The 27,896-nt window shown below is 34.4% G+C and overlaps 1 protein-coding gene across 1 annotated transcript; it reads left to right on the top strand.

Annotated features, from left to right (window-relative positions):
- Nucleotides 1-2,556: 2,556 nt before the first annotated feature.
- LOC135628280 (uridine kinase-like protein 4) lies at nucleotides 2,557-27,082 on the top strand. The gene is made up of 16 exons (XM_065134885.1): nucleotides 2,557-2,774; nucleotides 3,618-3,789; nucleotides 4,649-4,740; nucleotides 12,558-12,627; nucleotides 15,797-15,912; nucleotides 16,331-16,427; nucleotides 16,584-16,663; nucleotides 17,775-17,969; nucleotides 18,127-18,210; nucleotides 18,290-18,350; nucleotides 21,884-21,944; nucleotides 22,744-22,837; nucleotides 22,909-22,981; nucleotides 25,836-25,918; nucleotides 26,045-26,241; nucleotides 26,831-27,082. Exons 2-15 carry the CDS (start codon nucleotides 3,639-3,641, stop codon nucleotides 26,192-26,194), a joined length of 1,407 nt encoding a protein of 468 aa, XP_064990957.1. The 5' UTR covers nucleotides 2,557-2,774; nucleotides 3,618-3,638; the 3' UTR covers nucleotides 26,195-26,241; nucleotides 26,831-27,082.
- Nucleotides 27,083-27,896: the final 814 nt, after the last annotated feature.

Below are 27,896 nucleotides of genomic sequence, written 5' to 3' on the forward strand. Positions count from 1 at the left end.
CGTCACTTGGTTCATAAACAAAACACCTAAAATGGTTAATGTAATAAAGACCATTGACTATGTATCATGGAGGGGGTATAATGGTAGCTAAGGAAGCATAGGGTGGTGAAGGAGGGGGTGACACAAGATGGGATGATGCAACAGGTGAAGGAGGAATGGATGATTTATGCTGCTTGGACTTTACACTTGAAAAAAAAGTTTAATTAGTTGCATATAACTTAATAATGATTAATATAAATCTTTTAAGTTATGATGTATATTACCTTTAGTAACTGCTTCATCTGTCTTCTTTCCCCCTAAGTCGAAGGGATCTACCTAATGGCGTCATTCTATTTATATACAAAAATAAAATGTTATAAATAAGGGACATTATATCCAAAATTTAAGAGATAAAAATAAAGAAAAATTCAAACATATTAAAGAATTCAACACCCCCAAATTCTAATCAAGCAATATGCCTAACTAAATGAATTAAAATCAAGTCTGTTTGATAAAGATAACCGACAAGCAGGTTATCAATGAAGTGCAATGATTTGAGCCTAGACTAATATAAAAAATAAGTCTATAGTCCACATTAATCTATAGTATTATAATCCGAGTGTAACTGAAGTGTAAATAGGAGAATTGTTCTCAAACCTATCCAAAGTTTTCCAAAACTATGATAATATGATCCTAAGATGTTTACTATAATTTTTTCTAATATTTTTCTGATTTTAGGATCATTAATTATCGAAATATGAGAATTTTATATTGAATCAATGATCAAGTATAATTCACTCAAATATAACACAAGTGTAAATAAAAAAATTATGTCCAAAGTTATCCAAACATTTCTAAAAATATCATAACATGATTCTAACATTTTTAGTATCACTTTTATTTTTTTTTCTAATTTTAGGATCATTAATTATCAAAATAGGGGATTTTTATTTTTTTTATTTTTTTATTTTAGGGTCATTAATTATCGAAATAAGGAATTTCTATATTGAATATGTGATTGAGTGCATTGCAAGTATAATCGGAGTATAATTCTAGTAATACACTCCAAATCTATCGAAACTTCTCTATAACAATTCTAATATAATTCTAATATATTTAGTAGCAATTTTCCTAATTTATTTTTATTTTTAGATTATTTTAGAAATTATTTTTTATAAATAATTTTATAGTTTAAGGTATTACTATCGTCTAATCTAGGGCGATACCATTGCCCTAGGTCAGTAATGCATTGGGTATAAGTGGTACTATCGAGCAAAGATCCAAAATTTCATTTGATCTATTAACCCTAAATTCAATTGATATGCAACCCTAAATCACCTAAATATTTAGATATTATATAATATTTAGATATTATAGATAAAATTTTAGAGAATGAGACATTAGGCAAAGGCTTACTAAAGATAGGAGAGGAGATGCCAGAGAGGAATTTGCTGAAGGAAGGATCGATGATGTCGGAGAGAAGTCATCAGGCCTCTTGGTGAAGGGAAATTGATGCTGACGAAGTTGGAGAGAATGAGCGAAAGCTGGTGAGAAGAGGACACGCAATCGAAGGGGAGACAAGTTCGTCGCCTATAATCGACGCCAACAAAGCCAAAAATAATATGAGTAGAGTAGTATCAGCTCCGACAAAATCAAAGAGAGAGAATTTGAGAGCAATCGTTGAAGAAGAGATGAGTTCTTTGCTAGGGCCACTTACACTAGAATTACACTCGATCAATGTAGCTTGCTGATTGTAAACGCCATGTATTAAGTGGAAGATTTGGCCCGCAATCTCTCCTATCCATAACTAATCTAGCTCAAACCAAAATAATTGATTTGAACTAGAATGAGTATTTAATCGGGTTGAACCAATTCGTGGATCAATTCAGCTTCAATCAAATCGATTTAAGGATATTAATAAATTTTTCATAAAAGGGTGCCCCTTGATAAAAATCAAAGATGGGGATACCACATGATAAAATCTCATTATATTAGACAGTTACGGTCTTCTTGAAAATATTGGCAAAAACACTTGACAAAAAGTAGAAAATTGGATATATATATATATATATATATTTTTTCTATTTTCGATTAATTCACGTCGGATTTGATACGCCCAGCCTGTGTACCAGCAAAGCATTCCTCGGGAACGCGTGCCGTGAGCCCTCGGCCAACGCAGTTCCCCATGCTGGCATCGCAGTGAGGATTCTCAAACACCGGCCTTCCACTTTCGAACCACGGTGGAGGGCCCACGTAAACAAGATGCACGTGTCCCATCATCACCCGGCTCGTCGATAAACTTTCTCGAATGCTGCCAGATGAGCACAGCAGAGCCGCACTCGGCCTCGTTATCTATGGTAGAGCCGTTTCCTGATGTCGGCCCCACAGTCACCTAGCCCCAGCGTCCATTCACGCAGAAGAGTTCCCCCACGTCTTCGCATGTTCCTGTCCGCTGCATCCCTGCTTGCCGATATCATCCCAAGTCCTGAGCCACGTAAGTGGCTTGCCAAGAGACAGCTGATAAACTATCAATGGACACGGGTCCCGCTTCCCCTTGCCTATAGCGTTCTCGATGCTGGACCGCATGCAAATATTTCGTGGGTCGCTCTCAACACCGCCTCCCCTCTCTCCCTATATCTCTCCCATCTGCTCTGTTTTGATCGACTACGACCCTTTCGGAGATCGTTGCTCTAGGGTTTGCATCGGGAGCGCCTTCACAGAATCTTGTGAATTCTATTGTAGTGCCATATTGCCGAAATCGCAGGCCCCGGAGGAGGCTATCGCCGTCGGTACCTGTCGGTTCTTCATCCCTGATCTGTCGCATTGGACCTGAGCTTTTGTGGATGTGAATTGGTTCATGCGAATGCTTCTGTTTTTGATAGATGCATTGTCTGAAATCCACCCTCATATGAAATTTCTCCATTGGTTGTCATGTTTTCAGGAAAAATACGAATGCTTTTGCTTTTGTCTTGGTTTGTGATATTTTTTCTGGGATCTGTAGTTTATGGTTCGATCAAGATCTAATGCATACTCTTCACTTCTCCATTCTAGTTTGATCCCAGTGCAGTGATTAGGAGGCAAAAGTGACACACGAATGAGACAACTGTAGGTGATGTAGAGTTTCAACCTCTTACTAGCACTGTCATTAGATATTTCATGGATATTTGAAATCCCAAAAAACCGTCCAGTGGAAGCTCAATGTTTTTGGCACATATCATGCGCCCATGTGCTCGTAGGAAGGCATGGGATACTACAGAAATGTGGTTCTTGATTACGTTAAATTTCATCTTCCATATTTCTATAAAATGAATTTAGATTTTTTATATACCATATTGTAAGATTGAAAATTTATTATGTAATCATTTTGCTCAATTTTTGATATGGAAGTTTCTCACATGTTCTTTTCTTTATTTAAGAAAATCATTTTGTTGTGGTTAGTCCTTCCGTTGCTACACCTTCTGCTTTTCGCATCATCTATTATGGGGCGCATGGATTTGATGCATGTTCTTAGTGCTTATCATCGTTGTAACATGTGCTATGTCAATATTCCTTCCCATTGTTTATGATACTTCTATTCTGCATACCAGAGGCCTGGTTGTTTCAATGGGTTCCTTATGATTCTTTATGTACATTTTCAGATACAGCTAAAGCCTTTTTTCATGGGTACTAAAACAGTTGAAGAACTGCAAGACAATTCTGCTGGTGTTCACTTTTCAGGACTTCACGTTGATGATCTAGAGCAGAGAAATTCCAAGGAGTTACCAGCAACTTCTGCCATAGAGAATGGCTACAGAGAACCCTTCGTAATAGGTTAGTTTTTATAATATAATTTTTGAATTACTTATTTTGTTCAATGTTCTGGTCTTTCATGACCTAGTCATCATATTTATGTGCAAAAATCTCCAATATTTTTGTCCTTTATTGCAAAGGTTAATGTATAAGAATGTAACAGTGTTGCACACAAGAACTAATAAAGCATTTGTTTGGATGGGTAATGGATGTAAGAATTCCCATAGTCTTTCAAAAATGAGAAAGAAAGTCATGGGAGTAGGATGCAATTCTTTCTTGATTGTGTACCTCACTGTAAAATGTAAGTTTTTATTGGCCAATATTGCAGAGTCAATTGAGATGCACCATTTAACCATAGTAGACCATTTATGATTTGTGGTGCAAAGTAAGGTAGATGAAGACCCATGAAAACTCTATTAGAATCAAGAAAAATTGATTCATTAACTCTTTATTTGACTAGAAACATTTATTTATTTATTTATTTATTTATTTATATGTATGTGTATATATATACATATATGTATATGTGTGTGTGTAGCCAATCCCAAATAGTTGAGACCATACAGACACTTGTTTTAACTTGCTGGCACATGATTGCTCTGATGAATAACATTATAACACACCACCAAAAACTGAAATCTGCTATACTTTCCCTTGTCTTATGGGTGTTTACACTGTATTGTTTTCTGGTTAACTTGAAATAAATACTCTGTGGATGTAATTCTCCCCAGAAAGTGGAAAAGTAACTTGTACTGATATTGTTTAGCATTGCATATGTTTCTTCTCCTGAAACTAGTGTACTGAGCTATTGCCACACTATTCAAAATTTAAGTACTTAATTTTCTTCTTTATTTAATATTGAATATTTTGCCATACAAAGGTGTTGCTGGTGGTGCCGCATCCGGAAAGACCACTGTCTGTGATATGATCATTGAGCAGCTCCGTGATCAACGGGTTGTCCTTGTTAATCAGGTAGATGTAGTTCTAACTTCCAATATTTTCCTTTATATTTGTTGGGTTAAATTTGATTAGAACAATTTTATACATTGACCCTCACCAAACCCCATATAGTGGCTTGCTTCATGTGCTTGAGTTTTTCTTTGTTAAAAAAAATTCATATAAGAAACGAGGCATCAGATTTCAGATAGATAAATTTGGGTTTTTTTAGTCTTTAAACGTAATGGCAGAAATTGATGAAGATGGCTGTTTTGAGGACTGGAGGAAATTTTGAAGACATTCTTTTTCAGTATCCTGTATTTCTGCTGCCAAATCGTGAATTTGAAACAAAAGAAAATACCAATCATGTGTTTAGAATTCTGTCTAGCCTAATTTAGCCATATGTGGTGGTATATACCAGCCCTGACTGGGTTATCTGGTTCATGCAAATTCATAAAGAACAACACCAGCAAATCCAAGGAATCTAATTTCAGATTCTTGACCCATGCTGGTCCATGAGCAGATCAGTATGGGTCCAATCCATTCCAGCATACCGATACACAGTATATTGGAATCTACCATGGTACTTTGTTTCTAGGGGAGGGAGAGATGGGGGAGAAAGAAGAAAGAAACGGAAGAAGGAAGAAGAGGAAGGTGGAGGAGGAAGATATTGGTGGTGGTGGTGGAGGAGCAAACACGCGGGCAGCAGTGTGCGGCAGGCAGTGGAGGAGGAAGAGGAGAAGGAAGGAAGGTGGTCGATGACAAGAAGAAGAAGAAGAAGAAGAAGACGACCGGAGATGTGAACAGCAGGCAGCAAACATGCAGGTAGCGGCAGGTGTGTGGGCGACAACAGGTGATCAAGAGGAAATTACAAGCATTTCCTTGTGAGCCTCCTTGCGAGCCCTAGCACAATGACAACATGCATCTGTTCCTTTTCTTTTAATGGACCAAAACAGACCACTGGTTTTAAGTGGTCCGCATCTTAGTTGATGGTTGGATTGGTAAATAGCAGCCAGACTGTTTTTTAAGTAGTCCGTATCTTGGTCGATGGTTGGATTGATAAATACTGGCCAGACGATACAAACTGAGCAAAACTAAAAACCTTGATCAAACCATTTAAAACTGGAGCATGAGGTGGAAACAGTTAAGTTATATGCCAAATTATTCAAGAACTGACTAAAAACCTATTATAGTTGGATATAGGATCAAGTTGGTTCAATTGAAAACTAGTTTTAGACTGATTTGTCTCAGAAGGTTGAACCAAACTGGCCTTGTTATGTACAATTCCTTTTTCCAAGCACAAGGAAGCTGGCCTTGTCTCAGAAGGTTATTTAATCCTTGGTTTGACTTCTTTTAGGTATTAGATGGTTGTGCTTCTAAATACTACCTGTTTGGCTTATGAAATTAGTGTAGTTGTCATGCAAATCTTATTGCTGCTTGTTAATGAAAGGATATTATATTAGGTCCCAAACTAACACATGAGAGACTATATTTGGTTTCTAGTACAAGTTGCTCTTATCACATGTAACCAAGACACATTTAAAGAAAAGCTTGGTAGGAACATCTATTAATCGAAGGGACTTGTCATTCACAAAGAGCACAATCATTAGATCCTGCTTGTTGATGTTCACTATTACCTAGATGAATTTTGAGGCTGTTAATAATGGTTATGCAATCTAGTTTGCATATTTAGAAGAATATAATTCATTATCTTTTGTGGTGATCGACTTTTGTGATTTAGATCAGGCTTACCCTTGTCTCAAGATATCTTAAGAAGATGCAATTATGATCCAAGGATACAGGAGTAACAAAACTGTTCTCATGTATCTTTATTTATCCTTTACATTGTAATGTTAGATTTTCTTTTGTGATTCAGATCAGGCTTCCCCTTGTCTGAAAATATCTTAAGAAAATACAATTATAATGAAAGGATATGAAACTATTCTCACGTATTTTATGTTGGATATCAACAGAGTACCTGCTATTGTTATTATATCCAGTGAATCCTTGAATGCATATGGAGACAGTATAACTGTGATTATCTTCTTTTTCTCTGAACTGAATTTGATATTAGGCCAGGCTTGTTATCCATGTGGCGAATAAAAACTTAAAATAGGGTTGTAATCATGTCAGATGGGTCAATGTTACTATTTAATTGGATCATTAAATTGGACTGAAAATTGGATAAATTAAATCAAAACATAATCCAAATTCAGTTTGGCTAAGAGCTAGAGCTCTAATCTGGTCTATCTTTAAAGGAGGAAAATCAGTAGTGACAGCTCAGTGGTGCATGTAGTCAAGAGAGAAGGCGTGTAGGAGAGGAGAAAGGAGAAAACAAAAGAGGAGGTTGGACCATGTAGCTTAGGCTACGAAGATGTCTTCCTTAATTGAGGAAGTTGGAAAGAACTTTGCTTAAGAGGAGGCTGTATATCTTGGTCATCAAAATTCAAAGGATATGATAACCAAGGTTCGTAATTTTGTACCGTATCGGAGTTTCGACGTTCGCTCGGTACGGTACGATATTATATACCGAGCGGTATACCGTTCGGTATATCACTCGGTATATATATATATATATATATATATATATATATATATATATATATATATAATTCGGTGACCTCGCCTCTCTCTTCTCCCAAGCGGGGCAACGTCGTCTCGTTTATATATATATATATATATATATATATATATATATATATATATAAAAGATTATATATATATATATTTATAAAAAGGCGACATCGGTAAAAAAGGCGATGCGACGTCGCCTTATAAAAATATATATATAAATATATATATATATATATATATATATATATATATATATATATATATATATATATATATATATATATATATCGTTCCATTCTGTAATAGGCGATCCGTGTACCGGTCAACTGATGGACCGGTACATACCGCCCGTACCGGGCGGTATTACTCAAAATTGCATACCTTGATGATAACCATAAAAACTAATCATTGATCATGGTTGGCAAAATAGTTCACTGAATCCAAATCATATCAAAATTGTCTTTAGAGATTGAATCAAATAAAAAATAGAAACTTGTTAACTTTCTCTTTCTTTTACAGACTAGCCCTTATTAGTTATTTTGAAAATTTGTCTTTAGAGCAAGAATTATAATTTTGGTCCATACCGGTGTACCAAACCCTACTCGGTATGGTACCGAGGCGTATCGATGGTTTGTCGGGGCGTATCGATAGTACACCCAAAATCATCAAAAAGAACCTCTGAAAAAACATGAAAAATAGAAAAAAGTTAGATTAGAGTTTTTAAGTTAGAAATAAATATAAATTTAGTATAATTTTAGCAAAAAAATGTAAATTGACCCAATATCGATCAAATTTTGATTAAATCATTAGTAAATCACTAATCACAATATTAAAAAAGTTAATTAAAACCTAATTAAACCTATTATACCATCACAAGCATATGATTCAATCCTTAATATGCGTGAAATATAAAGATTTGATCTATTAAGTGTCCAATTTCGAAAAAATCAATATTAAACACCCTAATCACAAATAACATATTAGACATTAAGTTATACACCAATATTAAAATCAATATTAAACTTAATTACTTCCTAATTAATACTATTCTATCATCAAACAACATATTAGACATTAAGTCATACACTAGATACAATAGGCTTAATCATCTTATAAATCAATAAAAATCTAGAAAAAGAATATATATATCTTTTGATTAGAGTGTTCTTCCTCTTAATCCTCCCAAATTAGCCTCTTAAATTTGATCCAACTCACAAATCGTAGTTTTGTTGAGTTTAGGAGATTGAAAATATGAGAATAAGAGAAAGATGTGAGTGAAAAAGAGTTTGAGAAAGTTTAAGAGATTGAGAAAGTGAAATAAGTTGAACGATGGGGAAGGAAAGGGTTTAAAAACCCTTTTCTATGTCTCAAATGCTCAAATTGATCGTTTAAAATAAGACAATCTCAATCGTTGATCGGTAATGGTCGAAATCCAATCATTACTGACTGGTACAGGTCGGTAACGATCGGATTTTGATTATTACCACTTGGTACAGACCAAGGTTCTGAATACCGTACCATACTAGTATACCGATCAACTATCGGTACAATACGTATCGAGCTGTACTAAGCATACCAACATACGGTATGGTATACCGATGTACCACTAATATCGGTCCTCTATCAAACAGGTACATATCGTCCGTATCGAGTGATACAATATGGTATTGCAAACCATGGTACAAACCTCATATTGCTCGATACGAGGTCAAGTGGCCAGTATTGCCCGGTAGAGGATGGTCCACGTACTAGTATCATATTGGACCGGTATGTATCGCCCAGTCATCGGTATAGCAAACCTTACTTTAGAGCAACTTTTTCCAACTTGCTGCTTACCCATCAAACCTGCAGCCTTATAATTGGACATTAATTTGGGTCCAGCATGGGACCTTCATGTAAGATACTCTTGTGAATTGAAAAGTAAGCCTCCACTTGTAGAAAAATCATCATTGGTTATTTTAGATTGCTACTTTGAAACTCCAAGTTATAGGGTTTATAACTCACGAATCCTAAAGTCCTTCCCCTTTTGCTTCTCCCACCCCTCTCCCTATCTCTGTCGGGCACAAGTACCCATGTTGTAAATGATGACAATGGTAATGGCCAATATTTAAAATATTGTCAATATAGGTTGGTTTGGGTTATCCTTTACTGGTCCAACAACAATTTGGGAGACGGAATGGACAATTTCATCCAGTTCAATCTGGTATTAGTTGTACCATCCATTAAGCTTATGATACCAGGCTTACTGGGTGGGTAAATGGTCTGGTATTATTTATTTTTTTTAATAATGACAATTGTCACCACATCTCTCTTTCTTTCTCTCTCCAGTCTAATATGAGTTGTACCATCCGATAAGTTTATCATACTAGTATTAGTGGGTGAGGAAAAGATATTAGTACCATTTTGTCCTATTTTATAATATCAATTGTCACCATCTCTTTCTTCCTCTCCATCTTCTGATCCCTATTGCATTGCTACTACCACCATCTCCTCTAACCAATACTCTTCACAGCCTCCTCTCCCTCCTCAGTCCTGTCCTCCGCCTCTTCCTCATCCTCCTTTGTCTTCTTCACCTCCTCCATCCACCAGACTTGTATTAGTTAGTACAGGGATTGCATTAACACTATTTTCCCAATCATACTGGTACCACACTGGTCTGCACAAGGACTGATATCAGTATAAATTGAATTCTGAAAGCTCAGTGATGGTGATGGAGACAATATTGACAAAGGATGATGACATGGTGATAGATCGGCTCTATAGTTTAGGGTTTATTTCATTTCTCCCACTATCCTTCCTCATCATCTTCTTCTTTGGGCAGAGTCCAGCCATGTCTGATTGGTTTTTGTCAACTCACCAAGAAACCAACTAATTCCTCCTAGGATAATTGATGATTTAGTTGATTTGATTGATTTTGATCATTTTTGCTGGTGACTTGATGCTCTATCCATGAAATTGGGGCATCTCGTTCGGGAGAGGCTGGTCTCGATCCAAACCAGTCGATTTCAATCTAAAGGACAATAAGGTACCAAATTAAAACATATATCGGATTAGGATCATGAGCTGTATCTAAATAATGTATGTATATAGAAAGGAGTTCTTGGGTGGCATGAGTGGAATGCTCCTCGGTGCTCATTCCATCCATCTAACCTTGAGTAGTATTCAATAGCAATATAAGATTAGTCATCTTTGCCAGCATCATCCATCGATGCACTGCTATTTATATTTTTACTATCTCCACAAACCTTACAAAACATGGACTATGAGAGAGAAGATTTCTTATCACTCAACCAAACCTGTTGTTCATTAATTGTGTTCAATGGATCAGTCAACTAAGCTCGACCCCTTTCCTTACTATGGTAGTCAAATGTTTCACTCTGCAGTGTCCTGCCATGGCCTTTGGCAGATTGGTTGGCTGAAGTCTTGTCACACCCTGGCATCAGATGATGCCCTTCCTATGATCACCTTTTATTCATTTTTTGTATTGCCTCGGTGACGAGATGAGATGAGATGAGATGGATGTGAGGTGTCTTGCCTAGTCCATTTGATGATCCAGATTGAGCATCAGATTAAAATTATCATTATAGAACTAGAAGTCAAAGAGCAGATTAATCTCGGGCTTTATTTCCTTTTCTATGTCAGCATATTAGTCTCAGATGCATGTTATAATGCAAGTGCATTAACTTCTCCAAGTGTCTGTATGAGAGCCAGTTAGTTAACTTATATGAAAGTGTATTTCACCCAATTATCTTCGCGATCGCTGAATAAATGTTACTCTTCTTAGATTAAGTGTCCAGCCTCTAAATTCTGACCACCTCTCAACTGCAGTTAACACTCATATTTGACAAACAAATTGTTCAAGGTAAATATAATTTAAGTTGTAGGTGTCAATTATATTACCAAGATCCATCTGATATCAACGCGATATATCACTCATCTAAATATAATGCATAATGTATTTTCCATAATATATGATATGATATTAAATATAAAAATTAAGATTCAAAGGCCCTTCGGATGGACAATGCTGTCCATATGACCAATTGTATAGCCGAGCACTTGTCTAGTTTCATTATTAGTACCAAGCATTGAATAGGCTAGAAGATTGCTTGCAGCCTCAACAGCCTTCATCCTTTGGCCATCAGAGGAGACAACAGCATGGGGAAACAAGGTATGAGAGTGAGAGGAAATAAAAGAGATGTTGTGTAAAGAACACAGATCGAATTGACAAGCAGAAAACAGTGTATAGTGTGGAGTGGAAACCATTTTATTTGAGGGGAAAATGTAGGACACAGTAGATGAGTGATGCATCTACGCTTTTATAAGGAATTAGCAGTAATTATGTTAAATGAAGAAGTAATTTTGTATTAGTAAATACTAAATAGTAGCTACATAACATTTAAAATTGATATACCATAATATAATATAAACCATATGTAGGAATCGTATGGGGTTGTCAGATTGAGTCAATGTAGATTCGCTTCATTTCAGTTATTAATTGGATAAGATTCGTCATACATATTTGGGTCATTGCATAAAACATTTGGATTCGAATCCATTTCTAACCAGATTTGACACTAGATCAGACTGGATCAGGTTTTATCAATTGACAGCCCTTCTATGTGATTGTCTCAGTGCATAAATTTTTGGTTCATAATGACTACAACATATCACTATAATTTCCTGTAATTAATTTCTGGTGTTGGCAAGACAATAAGAGATCTAATGACCTATCAGATAACATAGTTTTCAATTATGGGGTTCGCATGACTAATGAATGCTATAATTATAAGCAATATGGCTAGAAAGATATGCAACCAATAACCAACATACCGCTGTGCGAGTTACATGAATTTAGAAAATTATGACATATATGTGAATCTTCCTTGACAACAAACTATCCAGAAGTGCATTGAATTTCCAATTATGTTGTTTATAATTTTCAACAGTCATTTTGAGACTCAGCAAATTGTATTTTCATTTCTTGGATATAATAATGAATTATTACATAGGTTAAAGGTTTCGTTTAGTTACAAATAAAGAAAAGAAATCATCAAACTTTGGCTTTAATTATACACTGCTCTATATAAGCTGATATGCATCTTTTTAAAACTCTAATAAATTTCGTTGTTAACCTCTAAGAGATATTGAGGTAACTGATGGCTGATATACTTTTGTCCAATCATCTACATGTCTTGCTGCAAGGAAAAAAAAAATTAAATTAAACTATTATCTAGTCATATTTGGAAATTGATATATAATTGGATATGATATGGCAGGAATCTTTTTATTATGATTTGACAGAAGAGGAGTTGAATTGTGTACATGAATATAACTTTGATCATCCAGGTAAATTGATATTCCTTAAGAATTCATTAAAGATTATGGTATTCACATGAAAATCTTGACTCTTGATTAGTAAGCTCATTGATTGCTAACAAATGGATTAGATTTGCACACTTGTGTTGATATTGGTTGCTTGTTCAAGTTCTTATCAATCAAGCTGTAGTTCCATGTTTTGGTTCATATTAGTGTAATATATCTCCTGATAAAATGAAAAAGAACCTGCTTAAGTGTCTCTAGTAAATATAGGTGCAGAGGTTATTAATTTAACTATGGTCTTTGATGTCTAAAAGTCGGTGATTGATAATTACCACATAATTCCCTGCATTAGAATGCCATAAGAAAACAAATTCTATAAAAACAGTTGAAACATCCACTGTAGTTCCCAATTTTGTAGCTTTAGCTTAAAAACCAGCTACACGATTGACAAAATACTTGCTTTTGATCAAGTTTTTCATTACAATGCAGCTAGAGACCTTTTCTTGATTCATCATATTTTCCAAAATACCGAATGATACTGCCCGGTACGAGCGGTGTGTACCGGTCCAACGGCATACTGATACGCGGACCGCCCGCTACCGGACGAAAAAAATAATAATAATAAAATTATATATATATACCGAGCGGTATACCACTCGGTATACCGTTTCGTACCGTACCGAGCGAACGTCGAAACGTCGATACGGTACGGTATTGCGAACCTTGATTTGAACAATTTTCTATGTCACCCTTATTCTTATAAATTAATACTAAAAAAGTCTTTCTCTAATAATCAAACATCTTTTTGAATTTTATGAATTTATTAAATAAGCTAGTTAACTAAGCTACTCCTTTATCTCTTAAATTTTTTCAGACATCAATAGGGATATTATCAAGTTCTACACTTTTTTCATCTTCTTTAATATGTCTTTCACTTCAGTAGCTCTAATTTTACAAACAAATCTATAATTATTAAATCTACCATAATTATTTAGCATTAAATTTAAATCGTATGTGGAATATTCATTAAATAATTTATAAAAATAATTTCTCCATCTTTTCTTTATTTTGTTATCATTAACAAGTATTATTGTGGTTAAAAATAACATGTGGTTAAGAATCATATACCAAAAATTTATGTTGTTGAGATTAGACTTTAGAGTGTTGAATTGGATGTATGGAATTACTAGAAAGGATACGACAAGATAATTTTTTTATTCATAAACCATACGTATTGTTTCAATCAATGATAAGATGAAGGAGAATCATTTGAGATTATATAGATTTGCACTAAGGAGGCCTATAAATTCTGTAGTTAGAACTTAGAAGATATGAGATGACTAGTTTAGTGATAAGAGGAGAGGTAGAGAGAGTCCAAAATAAAGTATAAAAGATACCATAAATAAGGATTTAAATAATGTTAATTAACCAACAATGTGGCTTTTCATAGAACTCAATGGCAGCAAAAAACTCATGTAGCCTGCCCCAGATAGTTGGAGCATCATGGCTTGTTGTTGTTATCAAGTTGGGCACATAGTTGGGATATCACGGCTTGCAGGGAGCTGCTATAATATCATGGAAATCATTCAATCCAAGCTCCTCACTGGAGAAATAGATGTCCATGAAATGATTGTCATAGGATGAACCATAGATTTCAGCTTTTGACATTGATTGTTAGAATTTCTTGTTAAACCAGGAAATTTTGGTAGCAATTTGACGTAGAACAAGTGTTGATGGGGTTTCTAAGAGGATTACTGCAACTCATTGAATTGAAATGAAAGCATAAAGCTGCTGAAATTCTAGAAACAGTACATAAAATTGTCTTAACAATGATTTCAGAAAGATAATATGATGCAAGTCATTGTCCAATACTTCAGATTTATAAATTTAAATATCATTTTAAGCTAAAACATGCAGGAATTATTGTGAGATAATTGTAAGTAAAAACCACTTTAAACAAAGAAAAGAGTTAAATTCAAACTCCCTCTGGTTCCTTCGTTGACACTGAACCTAGGGTTCATTGCCTCACACTGAATGCAACTAATATGGACAATGGAGTCATATTATAGGAGAAAAAGGAGATATTACTTATATTGATTTTCTTGTAAACCTCATTAGCATAATTAACCATAAGAGAGTTTTTATATTAGACTCACAGAATTCCTTTACCAATAAAACTTTCCAAAAATTATAAAATTTCATGACTCTAAAATCATAATCAAGGATACTAATTACTAAACAAGTTCAAATTTCTAGTGGCTTAAGGAGTTTCCAAACTAAGCTATACCATAATAGAACTAGAAAATGAAAAAAAAACAAAAAAACAAAATATGACTAATCAATATCAAAATTAGCAATTAAATTTAGGGACAGAAATTCATCTGAAATATACTTAAAAGATTAGTTAAAAATGGAGAATGCATGACTCAACCCTTAAACTAAACAAAGTGAAGACCTATCTTGAGGAGAGCAGTCTAGGGTAAAGAGTGCTTCCTAGATTATTTAGTAAATGCTGGTAAAATAATCAAACAAGCTCATGTATCTTAAGGCCAACCTCTTCTAGATTGGCAAAAATTGCAACAGTTCATCTATGTTTTAGAACAACTTGTAGTAAGGTTTAAAGTTTAGATACTGGTTAGACCCAAGGTTTGAAATATCATACCGTATCGGCGTTTCGACATTCGCTCGGTACGGTACGATATTGTATACCGAGCGGTATACCGCTCGGTATATATATATATATATATATATATATATATATATATATATATATATATATATATATATATATATATATATATATATATCGTCCGGTAATGGGTGGTCCGTGTACCGATCAGATGACAGACCGGTACTAACCGCCCGTACCGGGCGGTATTATTCAAAACTGTATACCTTGGTTAGACCTGTATGTACCTAGTCCTTACTGATACAACCAAGTACTTATATCAAAACATGTGGCTTAATACTCGTAAATTTTTATTAATTTATTTAATTCAAAATTTTAATCTGTATAGATCAGCATACCACCAGTATACTAGTATACTAGTCTGGTAATTTACTGAAACCAATATCTAATGGTACTTAATCCTTGAGTAATTGTCTGTATGCTTGTGTTTTTCTTTTTGAATGAGGTGCATCCTTGTTCCTCATCTCTAATTGCCATTTTTTTGTCACAACCCCTTTCTTGATTCAGATGCTTTTGACACTGAAAACTTGCTTTGCTGTATGGAGAATTTGAGGTGTGGGCTGGCTGTTAATGTCCCAAACTATGATTTCAAAACTCATAAGAGCAAGTTGCCAGCACGAAAGGTAATTAATCATGTATTATATTCAGACTTATTAATTAATCCAATGACAGTTTAAATCTGAAGTTCATAACCTTCACTAGATTTTTATACACAAACTAAACTTTGGAATCTTTTGGAAGTAGGAAACTAGATCGTCTTTGGTTATAAATCTAAACTTGTTTTCCTTTTATTTCTGGCTGAAACTAAATGTGTGATACTTTCTGAGGCATTTTCTGCTAATAAAATAATATAGATTCTAATATCTTATTTTGGCCAATCATGACAACGTTTATTTAGTTTGGTTGATGTTCTACATAATACAAATTGTGACAACAATCAATATCTTCTTTAGGATAACAGCTATGATTTTTTTCTATTTCTCTGATAAAAAGTTTACACCAATTAATATATTAAACCCAACCTTTCTAAATCTGTTTCAGGTCAATCCTTCAGATGTAATAATTTTGGAAGGGATCTTAGTATTCCATGATCCACGTGTTCGAGAAATGATGAACATGAAGATCTTTGTTGATACAGGTTATATTCTTTCTCTTCCTTTGTATATACAAATTAACTTGCATAAGCCACATAGCAGGAAAGATTAACATATTCAATAATTGTAATTCTGTAAACTTGTTTATTCAACTTATGTTCTTTATGACCAGACTATCCTTATATGGATATTTCATGCAGATGCTGATGTGCGGTTGGCTAGGAGGATAAAACGTGATACTGTGGAGAAGGGCAGAGATATTAAGGCAGTGCTGGACCAGGTTAGAATCTCTAGAACTTTGTTACAAATAATTTGGCTTCGACAATGTCATTTGAAAGTTGGGTAGATGTAGGACTTGTTTTCTGGATGTTTTTTCAACGAATAAGAAATTCAATTAGGTAATACGATCAATGTGTAAAGAAAAGATAACGGATAGTACTTGATTATAAGCTCTGTCAAATATTTGAGTGATGGTATTTACTTTTGCAAATAGTATACAAACTTCTCTTTCATGCAAATGGTTGTCCAGACTCCATCAAGAACTACATCAAAATGCTTTTTTTCAACTTCAAATTAAATGTAAAGTTGACTAATAAAAGGTTAACTTCAAATTAATTAATGAAAGTTTTATTTTTTCTCACTTTTCCAAGATTGAGAGAATCAAATGAAGAAGACTGTATTGAAACATGATCATGTATTCACATATTTCAGTACTTTTGGTTAGGATTTATTCATAAATTCTTGACATAAGCTTAAAACTTGTTGACATGTATTTCTGTATTAGTAATTTTACACTTGGAGTGGCAGAATGAGTACCATAAGTAGTTACGTTGGATTTATCAAAAAGGTGACTCCCCATTGTTGCATCAAGAAATTGCTAAAGTAATATTTTATTGCAAGAAAAACGATGGAGAAATGCATTCCACTGAAAATTTAATTCCATCAAAACTAAACAGAATTTATTTGGATTTTAGGAAAATGAAACTATTTCCTAAACCTTTTTTATCTTTGGAATGGAGAAAACCAAAACTTGGTCTCGTTTTTGGAAAGTGGAGTAAACACTAAAATGGAAAGAATGAATTGGAGTTCTTTCCATTTCTAGACTAGGCCTGGATGGGCATTGTCCGTGTAATTCTTGATGGTAGTGTTGCTGATTGGTTTAGTAAAAGCTCATAGGTGTAGTGGTGTAGATCTGCCCCTTTATTCATAAAACCAGGTGAACTATTTTCCTGCTACTAGATTTGATGCAGCTTATGATTTATGGTAAAATTACTAATGTTTGGCACTTCTTGGTGCCTCATGTCTCTGTACATGTCAAATTTGGTACCAGTATTTTATTCTGTTGGCTATGTGATAATTATTGTTGCTAATTTTATAATTCATTGATGCAGTACTCAAAATTTGTAAAACCTGCTTTTGATGACTTCATACTGCCAACTAAGAAGTATGCTGATATCATCATTCCCCGTGGTGGAGATAATCATGTGGCAATTGATTTAATTGTGCAACATATCAGTACAAAACTTGGCCAACATAATCTCTGCAAAATATATCCAAATCTTTATGTCATTCAGTCAACTTTCCAGGTAATAAGAAATGTTTGTTTACTTGTTGATAATCCTGAAAATTATCTTTTCCTTTGTGTGTTACAATAATTTATAGTTGAATCTCCTATCTTTTAACTTTTCCAGTTTTCAAATCTTTATAGCCCTCATACACAACAATTGTGCAAACATTTTTCAGATCCGTGGTATGCATACACTGATACGTGATGCCAAAACAACAAAACATGATTTCATATTTTATTCTGACCGACTGATTCGCCTGGTTAGTAAAACCTTTTTTTGCTTTAAGATTTATTTTTAAAAATATTTTAATTCATATTGTATCTTTTTCCTTGTGATAGGTTGTTGAGCATGGTCTGGGTCATCTTCCATTTAAAGAAAAGCAAGTGAATACACCAACAGGTTTTTTTTTTTTCATTTGTTTGTACATGGAAGAATGTGTTAGTTTAGACTGGGTGGTATCACGACATACCGCTCGATATGAGCGGTATGTACCAGTCCAATAGGAGATTGGTATGGGTAGTATATATTGGTTTGTTGGTACTCCCAACTATATCATATGTCAATTTGTCAGTATGATTTAGTATGTACTGTGCCGACAATCGATCGGTACACCGATACGGACCGGTAAGATAAACTATGATGCGGATACTGTAAAATTATTGTTGATACATATGTGACATGAATCCATTTAAACCATGCAGACCATATTTCTGTAGGATATATGTGACAAATGTTTAGAAGATTTTACTGGAAAATTGATCCAAGCGCCGCATGGATGAAACTTATTCTTTTCTTAGCAGTCCTTTGTTTTGTCCTCAATTGAATGAGTCTTGATTATATGCCCGCTTGCTAGGTTTTTAGGTCCTTTAAATGCTGAAATATTGTTTTGATGTTGTTGCTCTCATATAATCATCTATATAAAAACTCACAAATGCATTAGAGTGAGAATATATGACAGTTTTAGATTAAACCGGCATGAACCCACTTTCACAGACACTTGTCATGATAACGTGAGGAAAGAGAGAGAGAGAGAGAGAGAGAGAGAGGTACAGAGAAGGATGGTTGACTTCTCTTTTAAATCTCAATTGCATTGAGAGGTTGGAACCCTTATTTTCAAGCCCACCTCGATCCATCGCCTCCTCTTGTGCCTGTTTTCTTCTTCTCCTTTTATTATCCTTCTTTCTCTTCTTCTCTAGTTGTTGCATTGGCTACTGTTCACATGTGAAGGAGGCATTGCAAGCAAGAAGTTCCATGGTTTCAAAGAGATGTTGTGGTGATTAAATCTTCAGACTGACTGGCTGAATATCATCAATTTCTTCCAGTTTAGTTGTGGAAAGATTTCAACCGAAACCCATGTACTTGTCTGGGGTTGGTTAAGGTGTTCTAAAGCATTTTGTACTTTGCAATATATGGGCTGGTGTGAATGAATTCATGATTGCTCTATGCTTGAGCAAATACATAGCACATGTATTGCTGGTGTACCACCATATTAATTTGAATGATCAGTTATTAGCAAGGATTTAAATCTCAGTCAAGTATTAATACAGATTTGTAGACAAATTCATATGATACTGATATGCACTCGTACCATGGTTCAGTACCAATCATTACATTGTAGACTGGTAAATTCTGGTCAAACCTTGATTTTTGACCAGTTTTTATTAAAAAACTTTGTTTTTGCTAATGTTGGGTCAATAATGAACAAATATTTGTATCATTCATTTTGTTCCATTATATGATAAGAACATGCATAATATATAAACATATGTTCAGAAATTAAATCTTATTCACATTGAATGGCCTATTTCCACCAAAAGGATTGTGTTTATTCAACTTGAGGTAGTTTTAGGTCCTCATTGTTCCTTGATGATTTTGAAGAACCCATTCATGAAATTACTACCACAACGTCGGATATTAATATGAAATGAGACACTGATTAAGTAAGTAGTAGTAGCCATGGTCTCATCATCATCATCGGTGACCATAATATTTAGTAAATACTATTTACTAGGGCAATTGTGTTGGCTATAAAGCAGTTGAACTGCATTTTTTTATCACTATACTTGTGTTGTGTGCTTCGTGAAATATCATATTCTGAGCAAAACTAGCAATTGTCACGAGGATACATTTCAAGGTAGGTAATACTGAATAAAACCGCTCGGTACGAGTGGTACATACCGGTCCGACGGCATACCGGTATGCGGACCGCCCGCTATCGGGCGGAACGAAAAATAATAATAATAATATTATATATATATATATATATATTATATGTGTATATGTGTACATATGTATGTATATATGTACATATGTATGTATATATATACATGTATATATATGTATTTATATGTATTTATATATATATGTATTTATTTATATTTATATATAAATATTTTAGAAAAAGGCAACGTCATATCGCCAAGGCACCTATTTCGGATTTTATATATATATATATATATATATATATATATATATATATATATATATATATATATATATAAATGAGGTGACGTTGCCGAAGCGATGTCGCCCCGCTTGGGAGAAGAGAGAGGCGACATCGCTGAGTTATATATATATATACCGAGCGGTATATCGCTCGGTATACCATTTTGTACCGTACCGAGCGAACATCGAAATGCCAGTACGATACGATATTACGAACCATGATACATTTTTTTATGAAATTCATGCTTAGCAAAAAAGTGATGACCAAAAAAAAAAGGAAAGGTGATGACCACAAGGAACTTGCATCTGACTTGATATTATCTAAATGCTTTTAGCTCCCTTGAAATCAACTTCTCCTTATCTTTCCAGCCATAAACAGATCAAGTGGATCTGTGTCATGATCATCATCTTCGTTGATGTGAATGAAATATTGTTAATCCATTCATGCTTGACTTCTCTGTATATCTAGTGGGAAAGTAAAACCCCTGGTCACTCTCCTCAATAAACATACTATTCTAATTCTTAACCTAACTTCCATCTTTAAGGACACAAGGACAGAATGTGAAGTAGGTGTCTTATTTTCTGAACAGACTTATTGCTCATTGATAATGTATAATGGGTTAATAAACTACATTGAATGGCTTCACCTCTTGATTTGGAAGCTGGATGAATGAGTGAGACATTGTCCTACTATCCATGGATAATAAGATATGGGTATCCCAATCACATTCCAACACTGGGCCTTGCTTCTCATACTGAGCTGTCTTGTCCTATTGGTCCTCTATTATTTGCTCCAAAATAATATGATGTATGTCATATATCTTCAATCTCATCCAGAAGTTGATCATCCTAGTTTTCTGTTGTGCTTATCCAATCTGTCATCGGATTTTACTCTGTTGTGCTTTTTTAAGGACAATGTCTTCATCAACATACCCTTCTTGCTAAATAATGGATACAATATCTCTGAAAGGAAAATTCTTGACTTGTTTCTAGATGGTCAAGTGAGATGGGAATGGCCTGCTACTTAAATTGTAAAATATTTTTGGTATTCATATATTCCCACTGCACAGCCTGTGTCAAATTTGAATAGAATTTTCATCTAAGTAAACTACTATCATTGTTGCTTCATCTTCTGATTCATCATCTAAGTTCATGGTTATTTGATGTTACTGTATAGTCTTTCTAGATTTTGGATATTTATTTCCTATTGGTTAGGTTGAAAATTCAAAAGTTTTATGCTCCTGCAGTTATGTCTTTCTTTCACCTTCTTTCTTGTGAGAATTCTAAACAAAATGAATTGCTAATTAAGGTTCTAAATATTTATTTTTTTATTTATAAGTTGACAAGGAAGTGGTGCCTTATAGCTGTTGTCAGTGGTAGAGCAATATTATATATTTATATTTATACCATATGGAAGAGTAATTTCTTTTTTTATTTCTTTATGTTATAATGTCAGTCATGAACTTTTAGTGCTTCACTCATGTCAGGATCTGTTTATACTGGGGTAGAATTTTGTAAAAGGCTATGTGGTATTTCCATTATAAGAAGGTATGCTTCCCTTATATTATTCAAAATCATTGGCTTTAAAATTATTACTCACAATTTAGTTTGTTGTTTTTTTGTTGAATCCAAAAATCATTGTAAGTCATAACATTTTGTTAAAAGTTTGTAAATAGTTAATACTTTAACTGACAAAGATGACAGACTTAAAAAGTTACCTAATCTTGTCTCTTTTGTTTAAAAATGGTAGATATACTATTTTGTTTTCTTATTATACACATATAAATTCTCTTTTGTTTTCTTATTAATAGGCTCTTAATAAGTTAATATGATATTTTTTTATGATGTAACATTCTGTTTACATGTGAACATGATAAAGAATGATGTTTTAAATAGATGTCCAATGCTACTTCTGGTTGGTTGTCAGGGCAGTAAGGTACTGAGATACCAAGCGGTATATTATCATAATATGTTTATTATCACTATAAAACAGAATAAGAAAATTCATATACTGATTAGTGCCTGTTTTATGACCTCTTGTTGATTCTTGATTACCAGTAACTACTGGTCAGTATATAATAATCTGACCAGTGACTCAAACCATGATGGATAGTGTTATTGATGGTTATAGCGGCATCCTTTATATAGTCTACTTTTCCAATCATCATAATTAATGTACCTGAAAATGCATTTAGCACTTCTTTATTCTATTGTTTTGGAACCCACAACCACCCCATCCTTAGTGAAAAATACATACAGACACATTTATGCAAGTGCATGTGGTGCCTATCTCTCTCTCTATCACATATTAAAGTACTCGTCTTCTATGCCGGTGGGCATATATCAGTGGTGAAAGTATGGAGAATGCTCTGCGGGCATGTTGTAAAGGCATCAAGATTGGGAAGATCCTTATTCATAGGGAAGGTGATAATGGTCAGCAGGTTTGCACAATGCTTCTCAATCTTTTCATGGAAATGTTCTGACTGATGATCTGACAATGTCTATTTTTCAGTTAATTTATCACAATCTTCCAAAGAACGTCGCAGATAGGAATGTGCTGCTTTTGGATCCCATACTAGCCACTGGTATATTCATCTATTCTATACTGCCTAAATGCAGTTATTCTCATATTACTATTAGGAACACTTGTGTGCAACTTGATGAAGCATCCGAGTATCTTAATTATTTCTAGCAAGTACAAACTGATGTGTATCTCTTTTGTGTATTGCTATTTGTTCATCCAATAACAAACAGATTAATATGTTACTCTCGTATCTCGAGTGACTTAACTTCATCTATCTTAAATTTCCTTGGTCCAATTATCATATTTTGTGGGGTCCTAGGTAAGTGGAAATGTAATGCCATAATGTTTTTTATAAACGGCTTTTGTCGATTAAAGCATGGTTGATATTTCCATCTTTTGTATATAGATGTCTATGAATGGATTTTCTCTAAATTCCACTGTGTTTGCCCTTCTTATTCACACACACTCAACTCCTAGCATTTACAGTTCTCCCATCTCCGCCTGAGACTTGCTACCCCACCCTCGATTGACATACCAATTGAACATTGTCACCCATAGGGTTGTCAACATGTCATATACGAATGTATCGGTTCAAGAACTGCCACCTAAAATCACCTACTTTCCAGGTTTGAAAGCATAGCACTAGAATGAATCACTTTTATTGATCTTTGAAGTTTTATCTCTGCACCTAATGCCTCCATTACTCGACCTTACATTTTCATCCAGAGGCCAGAACCATGGTGATATTTTACCATGGTTGTTAAGTTTCTGTGACCGCACCATCCAGATGTACCTTCAGGATTTGTCAAGAATTTTGGATTTGCTGCACTTTCCTCTAATTATGGTTGTTGTTTTATGCCTATCAATTTGATAAGATAACATAGTAGTGCCTAATATAATGGGGCATTCATTCCCTTATTATTTGACTTAGTGGCACTTTATATTTTTAAAAATGTGGACCAATAACCTTCTCATCTACATTTTCACATGTATTCTAGTTCTTATTCATGCAAAAGATAAATAGTTCTCTCATATCTTCTTGCATCTCTCAAGAAGTAATATGCTCTTTCTAAGAGATTATTTGGGTATCATTTGAATTGCACTTGCCTGACAATATGCCTTGCTGCTCTTTATAAAATCAACTTTTGATGGGATATGATTTTTCCTTTATGTGAAATCCCGTTTCTTTTTGCTAAACTTTTGTCATCTCTGTATGATCTCATGTGACATTTCATGAGTTATCTTGTGAAAAGATCCATCAATAATGTAAAAATTATCTATCTTCTATTATGGTGGTAAAAGTTCTAGATTAATAATTTTAGTTAGTGTTTTCTTTTTAAATGGAAGGATTTTTTTTTTACACTCTAAAAACCATTAGAATACAATCCCTAGATGTTGAAGTTTAAAATATTCACAGGTTCTGTGGAACAAAAATATTTCCAAGCAACACGAGCAAAAACTCTTCTGAAACATAGGATTCAATCTATAGTTTTATTGTAGAAATGTCTCATTTTAAAACATATTAACTGACAAATAAAATACTTGCAGTCCCTGATAATACTGCAAAGTTGTTGAAATTTTTGATTTGTTCTTCAATCAAGGAAACAGGAGTTTGGACTTCAATCGTGGCTTATTAGTTGGCATCCTTATCTAAAACAATTGTGGCAGAACAAACTTGTTTATGAGCAGCCAGAACATTAGCATCCTGAGTTATTCTTTATGATAAAGCATAACCTGTCATTTTCCTCGAATACATGTGATCAACCTGATCATATGATCCCTGTCATGTGAGTTCCACAGGTTCTGAAAGGTGATAGTTATGCAGCCTTCTAAGAACCATTTTTCTCTGTGCTATTCCTCTTAGGCCTTCCTGTCCACAAAAAGAAAATGACAACCATAAAATTGAATAGAAGATCCCAAAGATGATTAGTATCTGGTCATTTTAGTATGATATGTTGAGATTTTTCTTACTTTAAGCCATGAACTTTATCTGTGGTGCAAATGTTTTCACTAAATATGGGTTGAGATAGGTAGCCTTTATGAAGATGTAGTCCGAAGGAAGTTCACATAGTCCTGGCAGGCCTGGTTATAAGTGCTAATCTGGGAAAAATTCCACAAAGGCTTATCATCTAAATTCCCCAGAATCATTGAGATGTTGTTCCTCAGACAAATAGCTAGCCGGATTGGTACTAAGCAACATATCAACACATGGTACGCATGTGAGTACCTTGGTACCAGGAGGGAGGAGACAGAAAAGAGGAGGAAGAGAAGAGGAGAAGACAATTCAAAAGAGGGGGCCGGAGGCTAAGAATTAGAACTGATGGACGGGGCAGCAATGGTATGCAGCATGAGGTGCAAGTCACAAAAGAAGGGGATTTAGCAAACAGTAAGCCTTATACCATATGTGGACTCTATAAAATTGAGCGGGTTTGTCGCTCTTGAGAATTAGGAGTCATTGCCTCTACTAGAACTCTTTAGAAGAATCAAGGTTTGTATTTTTACCTCAGACCAGATGATGATACAAGCTGCTATAGTACAGTTAGCTAACCCTCTTTTGGAAATTGAGGGTCTCTTTTGTCATGTGTTTGCCAAAAAACAAGTGTCCAATGTTGTAGACATTGTAGTTTTTGATCTTCTTAGACCATGAACAAGGACTACATAGAGGATAAAGCGTAAATGTTGTCTATGGTCAACTAATCAAGTGCTACCTGTACTGAGTTTATCTTTCCAAGAAAATCAGAGAAATATGTTGATATTAGAATTTGAGCAGCATAAACAATGCAATGACATCTTGGAATTCCCATATATTTTCCTTGTAAAGATTTTTTCCTTATTCTAATCTATGTGTTAATCAAATGGCTCGACTGAATTGCATCCTCACAGTTTCTCCACTGATCAATTCTTTGTTATTTTAGGGAACTCGGCTGTTCAAGCGATTTCCTTGCTACTGCAGAAGGGGGTTCAAGAAAGCAATATAATATTTCTCAATCTCATTTCTGTAAGTCCAGTTAGTTTGCACTTGAATCGCTTATATCATGTATTCATTCCCTGTCTCCTGAGCTGCTTATAAGTTTGTGGTTACATCATTACAGCACATCTAAGCTACTTTCCTTAATGTGACTAGGCTCCTCAAGGAGTGCACGTTGTTTGCAAAAGATTCCCAAGAATCAAGATTGTGACATCTGAGATAGACTTTGGTTTAAATGAAGATTTTCACGTCATTCCTGGAATGGGAGAGTTTGGAGATAGGTATTTTGGAACAGATGACAACTAGGAAGCTATATTTTCAATAAAGTTCAAGAAAGGCTCTTGATGAACCCAGTAAGCTTTGTCCCTCTCTTATTTCTGTAATTGTCTAAGAATCAGCAGTACAATTATGAATTGTGGTCTTATACATCGTAAATATTATGAATCTTCGGTCTCTTTTTTGCCTGAGAAACGATAAATAACACTTCACAGGTTCTTGATTGGACTATCAATGTTTTCTGACCACAAATTTGAAATATCTAAAATAACTTTAGCAGCAACAAATTCTTGATTATTCCAGTTCAATCACGGGAAAATTGATTGTAAACATTGTTTGTTTGAAATTACTCTTTTACAATGGTACATTTACCAGGAAAGATCAGCTTGTTTACTAGTTTAAACCTGCGTCTCTCATGTCTGATTTGTTTACAATGAATATTATTCACTGGGTATTTAACTGGCAAAGTATATGCTTGTTCACTAATTGTTAGTCAATGGCAGTGACACTCTTCATACTTGTTCACTTAGAAACAAGCTATGGTGTTTAAGAGTGTTTTGCTTTTATTGTTGCTGCAAAATTGTAAGATAGATGTGAAATAATACATCTATTTATTTGATGTTTGAGGATTGATAATAAATATGATTTGGTTGACATCTTTTGCAGACATTGGTAATTATTTTTTTCGTGCAAGTGGATGATGCTATACAACAAAAGGTACACGGTACACCGGCAGCAATTCTTCGGCATTTTCCAAGCTTTTTCTACTTGTACATGTTCAATTACTGCAATGCCTTTCTACATCTTCTTGTTCACCTTCATAGGATGTTATGAGACAGTCTGTTATTGAAACTTGGAATACTTTTCTCGTGACCTCCTACTCTGCTGTTGGGTGATCAGTGACCGTGGTAAGGCCAACATGGCAAAAAAGGCTTCTCCTTGATATCGAAATCTTGAACTATATTTCTAATTATACATCTTAAATTGCATCATTCTAATCATATGTATTTAATATATGGTTTCGATAGGATTTGATATGCGTAAACAGCAGCATCTTTTCATGCTTACCATCCCTTTTACTGGCAGCACAAATTAGAATGTGGCTCTATCGTCAGACTCTTCCATCTTTATTTGGTGTAAGCAGATATCAAATTATTTAGTAGAATTTCAATATAAACAAAAATACCCAGAGCATCTCTTTAAGAACATCCAACACATGGGCACATCTCTGTTGCAAAATAAGTGGGCAGTAGAAGAGATGCTAACAGTAATGAGAAGGGTTGAGGAAGAGATGTATGTTTCGTTTGTATGTCATCTTCAGGGAGAGATCAAGTCAGTCACTCCCAAGGAGACTTTTGTGGAAGAAAACGAAGGAGGAGGAGATCGAGTAAATGATCAGTCGCATCCTCAATACAAAGAGATGTAAAACACAATTATCTGAAACAAATCAAATAAAGAAAACATAACATGTGAAAAATGAGTTCCTTGATCTGAGTACCTGTTTCAACTTTACTAGGATTGATGTCATCTAAGCTTTTTTTTTAATAAGTGCAAGGTCACGTGGTTTAGCAAAGTTGGATTGATGTCAATGTGTCAATTAGTTTAACTGGTAATTATCTATCGCAAGGTCTAAGTTCGAATTGCATCTTCATCGTTTACTCTTTGCGGAGATAAATTAGATTGATGTTTCTCTCACAATAATAATCTCATCCACCTGGTTATAGTTCCTATG

The sequence above is a fragment of the Musa acuminata genome, chromosome BXJ3-1, assembly GCF_036884655.1.
Source record: "Musa acuminata AAA Group cultivar baxijiao chromosome BXJ3-1, Cavendish_Baxijiao_AAA, whole genome shotgun sequence".
NCBI lineage: Eukaryota > Viridiplantae > Streptophyta > Magnoliopsida > Zingiberales > Musaceae > Musa > Musa acuminata.